Raw genomic sequence first — 18,689 nt, 5'->3', positions numbered from 1 at the left:
TCCCAGGCGCTTTCTAGGTGTCTGGCTTCCTACTTGATAGGGAGGAGGGAGCTGTTGTGGATGTGGGGTTTTTGTGATTTGAGAGGGCAATTTTGTTGAGTGCCTGTATGATGATGGTATTGTAATTGTTGAGGAGAGTGGAGGGAAGTGCCTGTGTGGAGAAGGAGAGTGGTATACGTGCTGCAAAGGGTTTTAGGGCTCTAGCAGTCAAGCACAGTACATTGGTGCTGTTGCTGGGGTTGTGGCCTGTGCCTTCTTGCTGCTCCCATGTGGTTGCTCCCCACCCAGGTGTTAGTCACTGCTGCAACGCCCTGTGCCCCTGTAAGGCACCACTTTCACAGCCTCGCAGCCCGGGTTTTGCTGTCCTTTGGGGTGCCTCGTTGCCTTTGGAGTGCCATGCTCACTCACTGCTGCAGGTTGGGAGGGTCTTTTGATCTATGATACATCATGTACCACAAGGGAGCACTTCTCCTCTCACCGCCATAGGGCCCGTAGGGCCCAGTCCTGGTCGCAGCACCCTGTGCCCAGGTTGAGGCAGCACACATTCATTCACCACCACAGCGCCCAGCCGAAATCACTCTCTGCCTTCTGGGGAGCTTCAGTGTGCAGCGGAGCCTGCCCACTCCGTCACTGGCACTGACGAGTGGCCCGCACCAATCCTTCCCCATCCTCAGGTGCAGGGTTGTCTCTTAACCGGGCCAATATGAGGACACAACCCAGGGATCCTTTCTTTGCCAGCCTGCCCACCTTGCCTGTGCGTGCCAGTAACCAGCAACAAATTCGTTTTCTAGGCCCTCCAACTTGCCCCGGGGCGGGCCTTCAAGCACCAAGGCTTCAAAGCCTTGTCCCTGGTTGCTCACTCACATGGCTCAGGCTGGGCACTCCAGATGTCACCCAGGCCACCATCCATTCACGCGCCAGGGGGTTGCCTGTCTTCGTTCCCGCCCCGACAGGTCCCAGGGCAGGCCATGCTGCTGCTGAGGTTTCTTTGACTCTCGGGCTGCCCCACACACGTTTGCTTGGGCCTGATCTTCTGGGTACCTCTGTACTGGCCCCCAGGTGGGCCGATATGCCCTGAAGCCCCATGGGTGCCCAGGCTAGACTGGCACGCAGCCCGAGGCTCACACTTGAAGCTGATTCACCCCTGTCATATGCAGCAAGGTTCTTCAAGTTCTTGAGACCCCAGAGGGCAGCTCAGTGAAGGCCAATGCCTCAACCCCCACTCTCCCCCCCCCCCCCGCTGAGAGCTCCCTTCAAAGGCCTTCTGTGCTCACTTTCTCTGCCTCGTCAGATCGTTATTTTCAAAGGTTCCCTTTCTCCAAAGTTTTACCCCTGCCCAGTCCATTCCCTGGGAGGGCACTTAGAGCAGAGAATCACAGAATTTAAGATTAGCAGATATTCCAAGGAGCCAGCAGTTATCAGAATACAATGAACTGCTGGTAGAAGATGTTAAGGAGACTCGTTTAGTAGAATTACATATTTAATTATTTCTCATCAAGCAAGAACTGTCCCTTTAAATACTGTATCTCTAGCTCTATAATGCAGCGGGCACAGAAGAGATAAACCGAATGCACAAATAAAATAACACTTGGGAAAGCCATTATGCTTGGGTTTTGCACGTGGTCGGGGAACCCATTGAGAAAACGCTAAACCAAAGTTTCGTAGAAAGGCGTTCTGCTCTGTGCTGGACATCCTCAAGATTCTCTGTGGATCAGTCTTTTTATGCCTGAGGAGGGATTGGATTGTGATGGACTGTGGCTGCTTTTTTGCACAGTCCATCGCAATTCATTGTAATGATTGCTGCCATGTTTTCTGTAGTGGACACCATTACTGAATGCAGCTTCAATACAACCATTACCGGGTCGATTTCACCTTGCTGTGGATATAGGAAAGACAACATTAAGCTGATTGGTTGACTTGGCGGCCTCAAGTTTTTACCCAGCACCCCCCTATTCTACAGCTGAAACAGAGCATGCAGCTGAGTAACAACAAAATAATAAAAGAAGACTTTAACACTCAAATTAAATTGCACAACCATATTTGGAAATGTAACCAATAAAACTTCACGCATAATAAGGTCTACATGCAGAAGAGAGTTCTCTCTAAGGTTCCATGTCATTTCATCACCTGCCTTTTCATCCCCAGGCTTTTTAACGTGCACATTCCATTGAATGTGCTCATCGTTTTTTTTTTGTTTTTTTGGGGGGGTACCCCCCAGACCCGCCTCCCACACTTAATCTTTGCCATTGCCCACCCGCCCAAACCCTTATCTGCCCTTTCTCACACACCCCCTAAAAAATGTGATGAGCACATTCGATGGAATGTGCACTTCGAAAAGCCTGGGGATGAAAAGGCAGGCGATGAAAGGACGTCGTACCATCTCTAATGTCTACCTGCAGAAAGTGAATTCTTATCTCTTATAGATGAGGAGGACAGACTTAATTTAGATCCAATTGGATGATTCATGATAATTGACAGTCGGTCACAGCCTTGCATTTAAGTTGGATCAACTATATATCTTTTTTTTAAAATGCCATTTTGTTGTGTGTACTTTGGAAAGAGCAATGGAATGGTGACTTGAATAAGAAAAAGTATAACTAAAGGAACATGAATCGATATTGGGTTTCCACTGTATGCCTCGTAGCTTCTAACAGTCTCAGCTTTAGCTATGGAAGCCGCTAGGTCTCTAGCATACACTGAAGCTGGGGAATAAACCCACTTGTACTGTTCCCACGTCCCAAACGATTCAGCGTTATATAGGCAGACCTGCATTTCCTGGAGTCGTCCCTGGTAGTTGGTATCCTTATGTGCTAGCAGAGTAGCCCGTTAAAACATGCAATCGCAGATTTCCTTGATACTTTGGAAAAATTCGAATTATTTTACGAAAATAAGTCAGGGCGCCAAAAAACCACTGCAAACTATAGGGAACTACATCAATTGAGAAAAAAAATCATTCTTTTCTGACCACATCCCAAAGATGTTACTACTAATGTTTGTCACCAATCCCAATTTCATGATTGCCTTTTGTAACCAAATAAGCCTCAGTAGGAAGCCCAGAGTAATGTTTGTAGTTTCCAGACCGTCCTTTTCCCTCAGATGCTTGTTTCATTGTACATGGGATGCAATGTTTCTATTTGAGACAGAGAGAGGGGGGAGAGAGAGAGAGAGAGAGAGAGAGAGAGAGAGAGAGAGAGAGAGAGAGAGAGAGCGATTGAGAGGGGATTGTCAGGTGGCATTGTGAACTGAGAAAAATGGGACCTATCTGCAAATGGCCAGTGGTGGAAGTGCAGGGTTGCAGGTTGTTTTGCCTTGCAAGGCCTACTACTCTCTTCCCCTGACTAACAGACACATATCTAAGTTGTCCTAGCACCTTACACTACACACGTTTCAGTCCAGCTGTCACATAGTTACTGACATAGCAGTCATCTCTGAACCTGAAAACACTATGTTGCATGGTTGTTTATAATGTTGCATACTAGACATCTCTCCTAGTAATTGAATAGTCACCTAATTTCTAATTACTGTTCACATGCAATGTAAAGCTGCTGTATTTTCCTGTTTGCACAATGATCTTCCGAAGGGCCTTCACTCCCACACTGCATCGAGGCCATAACAATGGAGTAGGTGCTTTACAAAAATCATATAACATAATACAGCCCCCCGACAGATGGCCACCATAGGCCTAGACATTAGCACATCAACACTGCTTGAACCACAACTAGGCTATCCTCTTTAGTCACATCAACTTTTCCCATATCAGCATTTAACCAGACCCAAAGCGCTGTAGTCTATCAGATTTTAGGCCCTTCCCTATGGATAACATACTCCAAAGTTTCTCAGCCATCAGATTGGCACTCAGGAATTGTGTACTTCCGACCTGCTCCCATCAACACTATAGGTTTTACATCTGCCTCTCTCACTGTCCCACTACAGAACACCCACCTCCATTTATTCTTGCTGAACCATGTGCAGTGAGGCCAGCAATAGTGGCAGAAGGGCTCTATTCAAGACCACTTCCATTACGTTACATTGCTTGTACAAATGTTTTATTTTACTTTCAAAGTAATTGTTTTGAACTATTGTGTACCTGGGAGCATCATCGCTGCCAAGTGTGTGTTGGTGACTCAGCATGGCTTCAGCAACTGACGTTTGGTTGCTTTGCGATGAGAGAATTTCATTGCCATAGTTGTCGGGATTGTCAAATGTCTCCACCTTTCAATATTGCAATCAGTCTCTTTAACGTTGAAATGCTAGTCCAACTGTATTTGCCATTAAAATGCATTGGACTGAAATCTGATCTTAGACGGCTACAACATGAAAGGCCTGTTGTAGGACTAAGAATTATTGTATAGTTGTGGTCAATTTAAAAGACTCAGTGGGCCTCATTACGACTCTTGCGCTGACGGAATGAAGAGGGCCGGTATGGGACCGGCCCCCTTCATTCTGTCAAGGCTGATTACGAGGTTCGCTTTGTAGGACCCGGATCAGACGTCTTGTAAAACCAGACATCTTTTCATGGTCCCTCGAGGGGAAGAGGGACGTAACAACGGGACACTAGTAATGTGCCCGTTGTTACCTCCCTCCCCATTCCCATTGAGCCCTATTGGGGCTCAATTGGGAATGGGGAATGGTTCCTGCAAGGAGGATTTACCGGGTCCTCCTATGTCGAAATGACCCGGTAAGTCCCCATTGCAGGAACACGGTAATGGAGCCCGGTTTGGAGGCAGCCATGGAGCTAATAGGTCCATGGCTACCTCCAAACTCATAATGAAGACGGCATCAGAAGCGGCTGTCCGTTTCACGGCAGTGCGGCTTGACGGCTTTCCTGTGCTGCGTTAGGTCTTTCCTCTTACAATTCCCTCTTGGTGTGCCAGCGCACGTTGCTTCCGCGTTGCTCCGACCCCTGCATTGCTTCGGGCTCTCTCCTCTGGGAAGAGGACTGAAACTGCTCTCCTGTTGTGCCCTGCTGTGCCCTGCTGTACCCACGGATTCAGTGGCTTACGGACCCCACGGAAAAGATCAGACTCAGCAATTATATCCCTTATAAACAGGGTCTCCTTTTACTTTTTTCTAGACGCTCTGCGCCCCATGCAAGGTTAATTAGGCAGCAGCTGCCTATGATGTCTTTAATTAACCCTGCAGCTGATTTCCTGGTTTCACAGCCGGTTCCTAAAAAAGATCGAGAGGCTGACGTTTTAGCTCATAGTACTCGTAGGAGACAACGTCTCAGTATTAGGCATCCCGAGTTACTGCTCGACTCCCTGGGTTCTCCTGATTCCTGCACAACCCCTGATGCTGGTCTGACCTGTGTCCTACAGAGCCCAGTAACTATGGACACAACAAAAAATAAGTACCTAGCTTCCAGGGCAGTTAGTACTAACTTGCTGGCTAACAATTCCAGTGTACCTACTTTTATGACACCAGTTACGCTCAGCAGTGAAAATACTCCCAATAAGATCTTTCAAATGCCTGTCCCAATTATTGAATCAAATAGGGACTGTCTATTCCCTATTACGCTGATACCCTCTTTAACAGGGGGGAGTAGTGACATCCTCACCCCCGCCTTGCTCCCACTCTCTCCTTCTCTTTCACCGGAAAGTACTAACAAGAATGGTGTTCTTGAACACTGGAGTTTTTGGAAAGAATCTCTCATCACAGAGTTGAAGAACTGCAAGACTTTGATGCATGGCTTGTGACCTTAGACATTTCAGCTGAAAAGTATCATGAATTTTTCTTTCTTAGAAATGAGCACAAAACCAATGATCCATTAAAGACGGTGTCGCCTGATAAGAAGATGTCACGCTCCTCTCAAACTGATTGGCCAGAAGCAAATAACTTTCCACCCTTGAGTTAACAGCCTAAAGGAACTTGCTACACCCAGACAGAGTTTCTTTACAAAGAAGCTGCATCCTCTCTTGACCTGCCGATGGTGTCGCATACTGGCCCTAGGGCTGACCTTTGTTTCCCCCAAAATGACATAGACTCCGCCCCTCCTCCTTTAGCGAATAAGTCACTACAAAAACCCAGTTTGGCTTTGGTAGAACCTGTGTTTGTTCCCATGCCAGTACGGTTGGGTGGTTATCGTGAGGCTCAGAAGCCCAGAAGGACAGACCCAAGGACTGTGCGCCTCAGGAAAATGAATATGCCACCTTTGGAGGATGAAGACACTAAGGCTTTAGTGTTGGACACTCGGAACTTTGTTATTTCCAATGTCCCCAGACCAATGAAGAATGAACCCAGAGAAGCACCCCATAATAAAGTTCTGGCCTAGCTATGTGCACGAACGGGGCCAGGCGTAGTGCGCTTGTCCGACTTAAAATTCCAACGTAGAATCAACTTGCCCAGTTGGTGCTCCCAAGGGAATAGTGACTGCATTGTGATAGGATGTGGACTTAGCACTCTACATATGTACCTGAAACTGTGTAAATACTTTCCTAGGGGCTCTACTAATCTCGAGCTTATTATCTGATTCTGCTATTATCTGTAATCTGAATAGTTCTCCTACCTTTGGGATCTTATCTTCTTGATTACTTCAGTATGATACCTAATCATTAACAAATGTTCACTTTTACATATTCCTTCTCTGATGCTACTCCAGATTGCTCCCCTGTATTTATTTATCTTTATTTATTATATTGATGTTGTTTGTAAGTTTTGTTTTGTGTAGCGCTCTGAGGCCTACGGGTGTGTAGCGCTCTATAAGAAATAAATCAAATCAAATCAAATCAAATCAATGAGGACCAGTGTGATTGTTTTGTAATGCTGGGAGAAGTAGCTTCAGCTCAATGAGCCAACGAGGAAGGATGAATGTAGGTTTGGTCCAGAGTGACAAAATCCTATAGAAGGGGTTTGGACTTGTCCCAGTTTACTGTCACCGAGAAGATTATTCAGGTAGCAACATTGACTCAATTCTATTTATACGCATATAAATTGGCTGTTTGGAGAATTCATGAACCACCTCAGTTTTTCAATTAATTGCACATCATCTGAAGCAGGGGTCAAGCTAACACATTGTGACAGATTAATGATAATACTGTAAAGCTCTTTGATCTTTGCACACACCCCACCTTCTAATCGTTTCAGCTGTAACAATTGAGTACAACCTTCTTAGTTTCAGAACTAAGGATCTAATCTATCAGTTGTATCTTAAATTTCAATGCGCCTCGTTCTGACTCCTCCCGCACCTACCAAAGTGAAGAAAGAATGAAACTGCCTAATATTCTCTGACGGTAGACGATTGCCTAGATGTGCTAGAAAATGTGACATGGAAACTTAATTTTCTAATTTGTAATGTTTTGGTAAAAACAATTAATGTATTTTGTTCTATATTCCTCAGCATAGCTTAAGTAATTATCTGAGCTGTCAAAGTCATGCATACATTTATTTTGCCTCAGATGACAAGCGCACACAAAGACCTACTAAAACTAGCAACTACTAACAGCATCCCTTCCTTAAGAGATCAGTAGTCACATAATTATATACTAGGAATTGAAAAGCGATCAACCGAGTTTCAAAACAGCTGTCCTAGCCACTCCAAATGGCATTCAGGGGAGGTACGGTTCACCAAAAGTGAGATTGGGAATAGTATTTGACAATAATGTACTTCTGCAATACACAGCATTTCTTTCACTCTGGTGTGTGAGATGTGGTAGGTCAGACATAAAAGACAGACAAGACATGTTCTCAAGTGTCTGAACTCTATTAAATAAAAGAAATGTCTCATAGATCCCCACTTCTTTGATGGTGGCTCCCTATTGATGAAATAACAAACTAGTGCTCATCAGGACGTCTTGCAAAATAAATATTGTCATCTGTCTGTGCAGATGGGCCTTTAATCACCTTAACCCAAACAGACCAACCATAAACATAAAGTATGTTTATTGTACAAAGCTCCAGGAAGCGGTTACATGGTATTGCAGGACCAAACTAACCCAAGTCTCAATGATACAACATCAGTTGGCATCTACATACTTTCTGCAACAAATAAAACACTCCCAGATACTCTATTTAAATCCAGCCCCCTAAATACACTTCCTCAAAGAAATCCCATCTTTTCACAATTCTTCCATTTTCATTGACCAGTCTTATCTTGATTGTCATCTAAAGATCATATTCAGAACATACCTCTTCTTAGGATTCGTCCGTAGTAGACCATGACGTCAGTACATGGTTAAATGTTGGTATTGAAAACGTAATTAATTGCCTGCAATAACTGGCCTAAGGCCTTTAACTTTAAGTGTGATTGCACATGGTCAGTTTACATATTTTAGCAAATAGAGGAATGTCTGAATAAACAGGATCTTTGTTGAACAACTGATTGCGATCTCAATACCCAAGACTCCTGGCGCTTCAGAAGACCTACTCATTTATGCGAAACACAACACCAGAATATACAGTTTCTGATGACCAGTAAAAACAATTAACCGCCGGATAGCCTGGCCATGGGGCTCACTTTTATTACCACCAAAGAAATGACCAACCCCCTCGAGCGACTTCAATACAATGAGCGCGATAACATCTGTTCACTTGTGGGACTGTTAAATCATAAACCTTCTCCTGTTCGTACGCTGACCTGCTTACTAGGTGACTCATTCTTTTTCCGTCAAGAATGTCCCTGCTACTTAAAATTCATGTGCAGCCGCTCACCACAGAAATTAAAAATTTTTCTGCCATCTGAAAACCTGCGAAAATCAGTTTAAAAGTCAACCATGCATTTTGCAAGAGAGTCCCAACTACCATGTTTTATGCAAAGCACCCCATTGTGTGGATTGTGTTCATGTTGCATTTGCAGTTTTAATATTGAATCTTTCTATGTGCGTGAAGATCTAATATGCATACATTCTAAACAACTGTAACACTAAAAGTAACATATCCCATCCACAATTACCTGCACTCGATAAATATGGGTTTGCAACTGTGTGCCCAGTTTGATGCCCCCCGCCCCTGTCATCAATATTATGCGTGCAACATGAATCCCTGTTAATATTATGGACCTTTCCTGACCACTCCGACATGTTCAAACCTTTTCTACCCTACTTATTGACCCTACAACTAACAACAAAGAAAACAGAGCATAGCACAGAGAACCTTTTTTCTCATACCTTTCTTGTGCGCAACCCCAACCAATTGTGTCTCAGGATCACTCCACTTATTTTAGACCTCAGCCTGATGGTGCACTCCAAATAAGTTCTGTATTTTTAAGAAAATGTTGTTTACTGGTTTTCTAGGAAAAAAACTGGCTCCTGACCCCCTCACCAATGTCTTGCTCAACTCAAAAAAATTCAGTCTTTAGTTGAAATATTTGGATTTGCAGATCAGTCAATAGTGTGCTACTACAGGGTTTGGCCTCTCTGTGTGAATTCTATTTCTTGATCCGGCCTCTCGTAGGTTATTATCTCCATCAGCCCGGTCTGGGTCTTTTGGCTCTTTACCCAGACCTGGATTATCTTAATAGTCTCCGTGGAGCCCTTGGTTTCTTAACCCTGGCTGGGCTATCCAGACAGTCAGACCATCAAACTTTCTTGTGGCTTTCACACCCTTGTAAAGTCCCTGCTTCAGGTTCGCCCCTCCAGGTTGTTTATGTCTCTCTTCTGGCACTGTTAACCTGGCATAGGCCCTCTCGCTATTCAATCTGTTTCAGGTGCTCGTTATTCTCATCCCTTCACGAGGCACATAGTCTTCTGTCCTGTGTGGGTTATACGGCCTCACTGGCCATATGTCTGATGTATTCTCCTCCTCCCCTCATGGGGTACAGGGTCTCTCAGGCCTGCATGGACTATCCAGCCTCACTGGCTGTATTCGTGGCATACCGTCCTCCATTCCTCCCTGGGTATTGTAAATCTCAGCCTTGCGTGGGCTACTCGGCCTCACTGGCCATAATCGTCGCGCACTGTCCTCACCTTTTTAGGGTGTGCTTCAGTGCTTTACCGTCCTCCTTCCTCTCCTCCATGTCGGTCGCTTACCTGGGTCTCAGCAGCTTTGCTCGTCAGGCGAGGTGGATGCTCCAGTAGCTGTAGAGCTGCATTTCAGTGATTGTCGGCTCTCCCACAGCAGAGCAGGTACTCGGCTAGGCGTTGTGGTGCCTGAACGCTGGTGCACTGTGTTTTCAGCCATTCGGTCTTCCACTCCACGGGACCAGAGTTCCTCAGGCTCTTAGCCCTCTTGGGCTTGGCAGCGTTCAATGGGCTCTGAGATTCTTCCACCCACCAAGTAATTGACATGGTCCTGCCTCTAGGATCAATCAGCTCACTGCAACAGCGCATGATTCTGCTGTGCGTGAGCTACCTCAGGCTGGCTCTTCCTCTCCAGGTACGGGTCTCAGCCCTTCTACGTTCCTCTCTGAAACAAGAAGGGAAACATCATTGGTTAGGCATTTCCTGAATTGAGGCAACAGAGTGGGGTCAGCAGCCAAGCAATTCACAGTTAAAGGCCCCTGTACATGTTAATCGTGTTCCGTCCTCATGTAACCAACAAACAATTGGGATTCTTCTTTCAAGGGAGGTGTCACAGACTCTTTATCTGTTCTCTAAGGGGGGTTCACCCCCAGTAAGATCCCGCTTGCCCTGTCCCCTAGCGAGTATGTTGTGAAGTGGGCCCATCTCCCTAGTCTCAAAGGGGGTAGATCCCCGATGGGGAGAAGGAACAAATTCCCTGGATTAGTCACATAACCCTCCATTAAGGAATCTGCTGAGGAAGTCCACACTTTCTTGTTCTTTTCCCATCCAGTGTTCTACTGAGAAACAGAAAGGCTGCAAGTCTACAAACCATCTCATTACTCGGGCATAGGAGTCCTTTCTTAGACTCATACAGGTTACGGGAGAATGCTCAGTAACCAGGCAGAATTTCTGCCCCCCCAAATAGTATGTAGGATGATCTTATAACGAGGGACTTTACCTTTACAGTGGCATTGGATTACTCTTGTGGGAGCAGTTTCCTACTAGTATATAGGACTGGATGTTTTCATCCAGCATGTAGTTGTGAGAGTACTGCTCCCAGGCCTACTTTGGATGCGTCTTCTGTAAAATGAACGCACAGTTGAAATCAGGCAACAGCAGGATAGAATAATTTACCTGTCTCACATATTCTGGTACAAACACTGTGATACCTCTGGGTTTGGGCATTACAAAAATTTTATAAATAAAGAAACAAACAGGTTCATCACAAACTATTTGCTTTAGCCTGTCCAGAAAAGCTTATTTGTTTTTGAGATTATCTCTGAAGTTGTGTGGCAAGGGTTGAGAAGTTAGGGATGAACCTTGGCATTGTTTTGGAATAGCCCAGAGTGCCAACTTCTGTAAGGCTCTGGTGATTTCATAGAAGTAGTACAGATGTTCCTCCCAACTATTACTATGAATCACAATGTCATCGAAATAAGCGTAGTAGGGTCTGAGCACTTTATCCATTAAACTTTGAAAGGTGGCAGGGATGCCATGAAGACAAAAAGGAAGTACAGTGAACTGAAACAACCCCTGTGAAGTGGAGAATGCAGCCTTTTCTTTGCCAGAGAGGTTAAATGGGACCTGCCCAGTAGGCCTTGGTGAAATCTAAAGCTGAGATACATTTGGCGTTCCGAATCTTTTAATTAACTCATTTTTCCTCAGAATTGGGTAGTTGTCAAAGACTGAGTTGTAATTTAGCCTTCTGAAATCAATGCAGAGCCACCAAGACCATCGGGTTTGGTGATGAGTACCAGTGGGAGAACAAAACACTGTTGGATGGCTCTATCCCACCGAGATTTTACATATTGGGAACATCTTCTTCTATGGTCTTCTATGGTTTCCTTGGGTTTCAGGGATGCGGTATGGTTTTAGGTTCACCATTTGTCCCAGAGGTGTACAGATGTAATGGAAGAAGTTACCCTCCCTGGTTCTTCATAGACTACCTGAAGGAATTGATCCAGTAGGTCCTGAATGTCTAGTTTTTGGATGGCAGCGAGATTTCTTTGTAGGATAAAATCGAGACCATGTTCTTTCTCAACCAACAGTTTCGCCATGGTGACTGTGCTCTGCCCAACTGGGTCTGCCTTCCAGTCCTTCGGGAGGTTGATATGGTAGACCTGTGTTTTCTGCCATCTCTCAGGTTGGGAAACTAGGTAATTGAGGGGTCCTTCTTCAAGTATTTTGTATGGGCCATACCATTTTGACACCATCTTATTCTCGAATGTAGGTAACAGGACCAATACTGGATCTCCTACCAAGAAATATTTCATTACATCCTGCCCGTCATGAAGACTTTTCTGGTGTTCCTGTGCCTCAAGAGATATTAGTTCACAATGTCTCTTACCGCTTTCATGTGGGATTTAAATTTTTGGGTGGATTGACATATGGGTAACCCTTCCTCCTCCCTCTCTTCCCAGGTCTCTCTTAACCTATCCAGAACATAAATGGGATATCGTCCACATAGGCGTTCGAAAGAGATGATTGGGAAGTTTTCTGTGCATCAAAAAGGGCCCAGGGTATTTCCACCAACTTAAGCAAGATCCCCTATAGAGTTTGATTACAATTCTACCAAACAGTCAGTCTGAGGGTGGTAAACAGAGGTTTGTAAGGTTTTAATGTTCAATATTTCCTTTACCTCCTGCATGAGATGGGACATAAATCTGGTACCCTGATCAGTGTAGATCTCCTTTGGGAACCCTACCCAGGAGAAGAAGGGAGAGATCCTCAGGATATCTGCAAAAGAGTGTCTACCTCCTGTACTATGGGATTTAGTGCTTTTTCTAGGACTCTTTAGGCAACGGGTTCCCCTGTCTTTACAGTGTAACTTTGACTGCCTAAATTGTGTAAATCCACTTGGATTTCTCCTTGTAGGCTGGATCTACTATGCCTGGAGCCACATCGGGAGAATACTGCCAATCTAACCCAGATTTGGCAGCTTATCTAAGGTAGTCCCCTTGGAGAGGAGAAATACTAATCTGAGTGGGGATCAGCCATCTTTCTTGGTTGGGTATTTTGACTTCTTTGGTGCTGAAGAAATCTCACCCACCCAATACATTGGGGTGCGGCTTTTCTTTGGCTTTAGGCTTCAGACCCTAAACTAACACAGGTCCCAACCTTGTATCAGGTTATTCACATTTGACTTCTGATACCACATGTGGTAGGTCTGACATAGGAGAAGGACAAAAAGATAGGGTCTTAAGTTCTCAACTTTATTAAAGACATGAAATGCCTTGTCTATCTCTGCTTCTTTTATGGTGGTTCCCTTTTCTATAAAATAACAAACTGGAGCTCGTCAGGACGTCTTGCAAAATAAACATAGTCTTCTGCCCAAACCTATTCTATCCTACTGACTGACCCTACCACTAACAACAAGGATAACATAGCACAGTCTAGAAAAGTGTTTTACTCCCCGCTTTCTTGGCTTCTGCTGGCTATTGTGTGGACCTGTCTCAATTGTCCTCAGGATCTCTCCTTTGAGCTCAGGCGTCGGCCTGCTGATGCAGTCCAAATAGGTTCTGTTTCTTTCCTGGTTTTGTAGAAAAAAAGCTCCTTTATTTTTTATTATTATGGTATTTATTGTGCATGGACCTAGCTACAATAAGCAACAGAGCACTTTACAGAGGTATACAACAGTACAGATACACAACAGAGTGCTTTACAGTGGTATACAAAAGTACGGATTCAAAACGGAGCACTTTTCAGATCTAACAACAGAACAGATATACAGTGGGGGCTAGGATACAGAGGGGCACAGAGGAGGGGTACAGCTGTACAGGGTGGTGGGTAGGAGAGGGTTGGAGAGAGTCTAGAGAGTCAGGTGGCACAGGGGCGATATGATGGCCTAGGTGAAGGTCTAGGCTCATGAACCCCTCACCAATGTCTTGCTCAACCGAAAATGTTCACATTTATTGCAATGCTTGGATTTGCAGATCAGTCAAGTCTGTTACAACAGGATGTGGCCCCCTGCATGAATTATATCTCCTGCTCACCCCTCCAGGGTGTTCCGACCTCTCGTAGGTTAACTCTCTTGTCCTTGTCTGGGCCTTTTAGCTCTCCAGCCAGTCAAAAACTATCCCGATTCTCAGTCCTCCATAGACCACCTGATTTCTTAGCCTTGTAGTGTGGGTTCACTATACCTGCAGCCACATCGGGTGAATACCGCCAAGCTAACCCAGATCTGGTGGCTAATCTAATGTACCGCCCTTGGGGAGGAGAGATACTAATCTCAGTGGGGATCAGCCATCTTTCTTGGCTGGGTATTTCGACTTCTTTGGTGCTGAAGAAACTGAACCCAATAGAAAGAGTGGCTTTTCTTTGGTAGTTTGGCGTTAGGGTTCAGGCCCTGAACTAACATAGGTACCAACCTTGTTTTGGGCTGTTCACAACCCACTTCTGACACCACTTATGGTTAGTCAGACATTGGAGAAGGACAAAAAGAAATGTCTTAAGTTCTTAGCTTTATTAAAGAAAAGAAATGCCTCGTCTATCTCTACTTCTATTATGGTGGTTCCCTATCTCTACTTCTATTATGGTGGTTCCCTTTTCTATAAAATAAAAGGCTGGAGCTGGTAAGGACGTCTTGCAAAATAAACTGTGTCCTCTGCCCAAATCTATTCTATCCTACTGACTGACCCTACCACTAACAACAAGGATAACATAGCACAGTCCAGAAACGTGTTTTACTTCCCCCTTTCTTGGCTTGTGCTGGCTGGTGCTTGGCCCCCACACAATTATGTCTCAGGATCTCTTCAAGGATGTCATTTCATCAAAATGCCAGGGGTAGCAGAAGTGACATCACATGACCTGTGACCTCTGATGACATCACAGGAAGTGATGACATTTGACCCCACCCTAAAGTGACATCATGGGAAGTGATGGCACATAGCCCTTTACCCCTTGACAAAACAGGAAGTGGCAACACATGGCATTGTTCCTCAGTACACTAAGAAAAATATGGTTACGATATCACTGTAATATGATATACATTTCATAAGAGAATGGATCACCATATGTAGCGTGATATCTCTGTGTGTATATGTTCATATTACCAAATTACTGTGAATGTAAGCAGACGTCCCCACAATAACCTGGTCTATTGTACATCACTGGGGCTAAACTGTAAACATACAGAGCATCTCGAAGAGGACTGAACTTCAAAGCGCAGACATCCAGTGCCTGCCAAGTGTCTGGCCACAGACTGGAAACGGCAATGGACCAACAGAAGCCCAACCAGAAAAACGATGGTCTGGAGGGTTGCCCAGAGCTGTGCCATGGTTATGAATGATTTGAAACCTTCCAGCTATTCCCTTTCTGTTTTGTTTATTTGGTAAGTAACCCACATTTATTTGTGTTAGATGGGAGACAGAGGGGACGTGTTGGAGGATGTGTTGCAGGTCACAGTAATTGCAAGGTTTTCTAATTAAAATGTAAGCAGCAGCTTTACAAAATCACCCATAGAAAAGCCTGCTGGGCCTAGGGACCTAGACTTCTCCTCACCCATGACACCCAATGAGGCTGCAACATGTCTGGGGATGCTTGTGGACTCGTGCAGAAGGGATGTGACCTAGCAGATCGGGCTGGACTGCCCCTTTTGGGGTGGCACTAAGCATGAGTTGCATATGGTCGATCCCCTTCTGTAGTAGCTAGGCAGGCTGAAAAACAATGGTCTGGAGATTTGGCCAGAACTGTGCCCATGGTTATGAATGATTTGAAACCTTCCAGCCATCACCTTTCTGTTTTGCTTATTTGGTAAGTAACCCACAGCTTTTTTGTTATAGGGGAGGGGAAGGATGTATTGCAGGTCACAGATATTGCAGGTTTTCTTTTATTTTCAAATGTAAACAGCAACAGAAGCTCCATGACCTCACCCCTAGAAACAAAAAAGAGACAATTTTATTATTTTCTTTGGTCCTTTATATCTTGCTTAATGGCATCCTCCTCCAACGTCTATGCACTGGAACAGGAACTGAACCCATGTTGCACTGCATCCCCTTGTTCCCAAAGCAACTGTGTTGCCCCTGAGCTATCCTTCCAAATATATATTGTTTTGCTTGAGGAAGCAATAGATGGTTTACTGCAAAGGCGCAGGGCAAATTCATGTAAATTAATGATCTCTTCCTGCATCTATCTACCATGTGCCTGTGATACTGGTCTGGCAGATCTGGGTCAGGTCACGCAGTGCCCAGGCAGGATTGGTGGCAGAAGCCACTGGGGCACACACCTCTCATCACAGGCCCAGTTGTTCACTGGATGTGCAAAGCAGACAGCGAGAAACACAGATGGCAAAGGGGTCGCAATGACAGGTCGAGGGGTAGCAGAGACTGAGCCAGGAATAGCAGGTGCTACCTCTGGCAACATCCAAATGATGTCCCTGGATCTCTCCTTTGAGCTCAGGCATTGTCTTGTTGGTGCAGTCCAAATAGGTTCCTTCTCTTGCCTGGTTTTCTAGGAAAAAAGAGCTCCTTTATCATTATTATTATTGTATTTATTGAGCACAGACCTAGCTTTGAGAAGCAATGGAGCACTTCAGAGAGATATACTACAGTACAAATATACAACAGTGCACTTTACAGAGGTATACCATACGTACAGATTCATAACGGAGAGCTTTTCAGAGGTATCAACAGGACAGATATACTGCGGGGGTAGGATACAGGGGGGCACAGAGGAAGGGTACAGTACAGGGTGGCGGGGAGGAGAGGGGCGGATGGCATCTAGCGAGTCAGGTGGAATGGGGGTGACGTGATGGCCTAGGTGAAGGTCTAGGCTCCTAACCCCCACACTAATGTCTTGCTCAACTCAAAAAGTTCACTTTTGCTGTGGTACTTGGATTTGCAGATCAGTCAATCACGTGCTACGACAGTATTTGGTCCCCTGCATGAATTATGTCTCTTGCACACCCCTCCAGGGTGTTTTCCGGTCTCTCTTGGCCCTGTCTGGGCCTTTAGGCTCTCCAGCCAGTCGCAAATTATTCCGATTCTCAATCCTCCATGGACCACCTGATTTCTTAGCCTTTGTTGAGCGTTCTGGTCCTTTACACTGTGGACTCTCTTGTGGCTTTAACCCCCTTGTGGAGTCCTTGCTTCAGGTTCACCCGTCCATGGTGTTTCTGTCTCTCTTGTGGTTCTGTTAGCACAGCATGGGCCTTTTTGCTCTTCAGTCTGTCTCAGGTTCTCATCCTTATTCTCATTCCTTTATGGGGTACTGGATTTCTCAACCTTGCATGGGCTATTCACCATTACTAACCACCGTCATGGTGTACTGTCCTCAGCCCCTCATGGTTTGCATCAGTGCTTTACCACCCTCCTCCTTCTTCTCCTTGTCGGCTGCATACCTGGATTGCCGGGGGGTTGCTTGTTGGGGAGGTGCCTCTTCCGTTAGTAGTAGAGCCACACGTGTTTGATCGTCGGCTCTCTTGCAGTGGGTAATCGGCTAGGCATTGTGGATCCTCAACTCTGGTGCGCTGCGTTTGCGTCTCCCACTCCATGGCAGCAGGGCTCCATTGGCTCTAAACCCTCCTGGTCTCGACAGAATTTCGCGGGTTCTGGGATTCCTCTGCCCGCCGCGTAATAGATGTGGTCCTAACACCAGAATCAACCCATTTGCCGCTACTTAGCAGCCTTCTGCTGTGCACAAGCTATGTCAGGCTGACTCATCCTCTCCAGGTATGGGTCTTGGTCATTTTACGTTCCTCTCCGAAATGAGAGGGCAACACCATTGGTTCCACGTTTCCTGAATTGAGGTCAACAGAGTGGGGTCAGTAGCCAAGTCATTCACATTAAAAGGCCCCTGTAACCAACAAACATTTGGGAATCTTCTTTCAAGGGAGGTGTCAAAGACTCAAGGGACAAGGGACAAATTCCCTGGTTTTGTCACATAGATCATACCGTGGATCTCATGTCAACTTTGGTCAAATTAAGCTGAATTCAGGGTGTGGCACGGCATGTTCAGTGCAGAACACATGCCATGATTGCATCCCAGAAACTAAGAAGCCAGAATTGCTACAGTGCTATTGCGTATCTACATAGCCTTGCATCACATAAATTAGTAAGAACTGCTTGTTTACTTCGCAACTGTAAATACTATGGCTCATGTCACAATCGGTCTGGTTATCTAGATACTTTCAATGCTGGTGTTGATTTTAACATAATTTAAATAAATTTGCATTCAGGCTTGGAACCCATACCAATCTGTTCAGTAAATGCATACCACAAGATGTAAATGTTGGGCCACATGAAGTGGAGTGAGTACTTATGTACAAAACCTTTACACAGACAGGAAAGAAGAGAAAAGAAATGTGTCAACGCCCACAAACTATGAAGAAGCTCATTCCAGGACAAGTTGGCTGTTGTCTGGGGCAGCCTTCGGTAGCCTTCTGTTCCTCACCTACTGGGTCTTCGGCGAGGTCTCCCTTGTTTCAAGGTGGGCAGTGCACGGCCATCCCCATCATGGACCAGATCCTAACCCCTACGGGTAAGATTTTATGCTGCCATTTTCACTCTTTGGGGCACTTCTGCTAGAAGGAACTGCAGTCTAAAGTGGGTCTTTTTCAGTCATCAAAGGGGTACCTCTTCATTTTTCATTTGTTGAGATCTACTCGACTAGACACATAGCAGTACTTTTGATAACTCTGTGAGCCGCGAGTATGGCAGTAGCAAACAAAATGTCTGTGATGATTACTTTGATGTTTACTGCACTGCTATATTCTGAGTTTAGAGGGCAATTGGAGGGAATACCTCCTGTAATTGGCTG

At 45.3% G+C, this 18,689-nt stretch overlaps 1 protein-coding gene across 3 annotated transcripts in view; it reads left to right on the top strand.

Moving 5' to 3' along the window:
- The window catches only part of CWH43 (cell wall biogenesis 43 C-terminal homolog), a 533,223-nt gene that overhangs the window by 169,638 nt on the left and 344,896 nt on the right, over positions 1-18,689 (top strand). For all 3 annotated transcript variants that reach the window (XM_069631684.1, XM_069631685.1, XM_069631686.1), the window contains exon 5: positions 18,212-18,410. In XM_069631684.1, the coding sequence (XP_069487785.1) occupies positions 18,212-18,410 (199 nt within the window). The remainder of the gene's footprint in view (positions 1-18,211; positions 18,411-18,689) is intronic.

This window comes from Ambystoma mexicanum, chromosome 6q, assembly GCF_040938575.1.
Source record: "Ambystoma mexicanum isolate Mex_15411 chromosome 6q, UKY_AmexF1_1, whole genome shotgun sequence".
Lineage (NCBI taxonomy): Eukaryota > Metazoa > Chordata > Amphibia > Caudata > Ambystomatidae > Ambystoma > Ambystoma mexicanum.
This window is presented reverse-complemented; position numbering and strand designations above follow the sequence as displayed.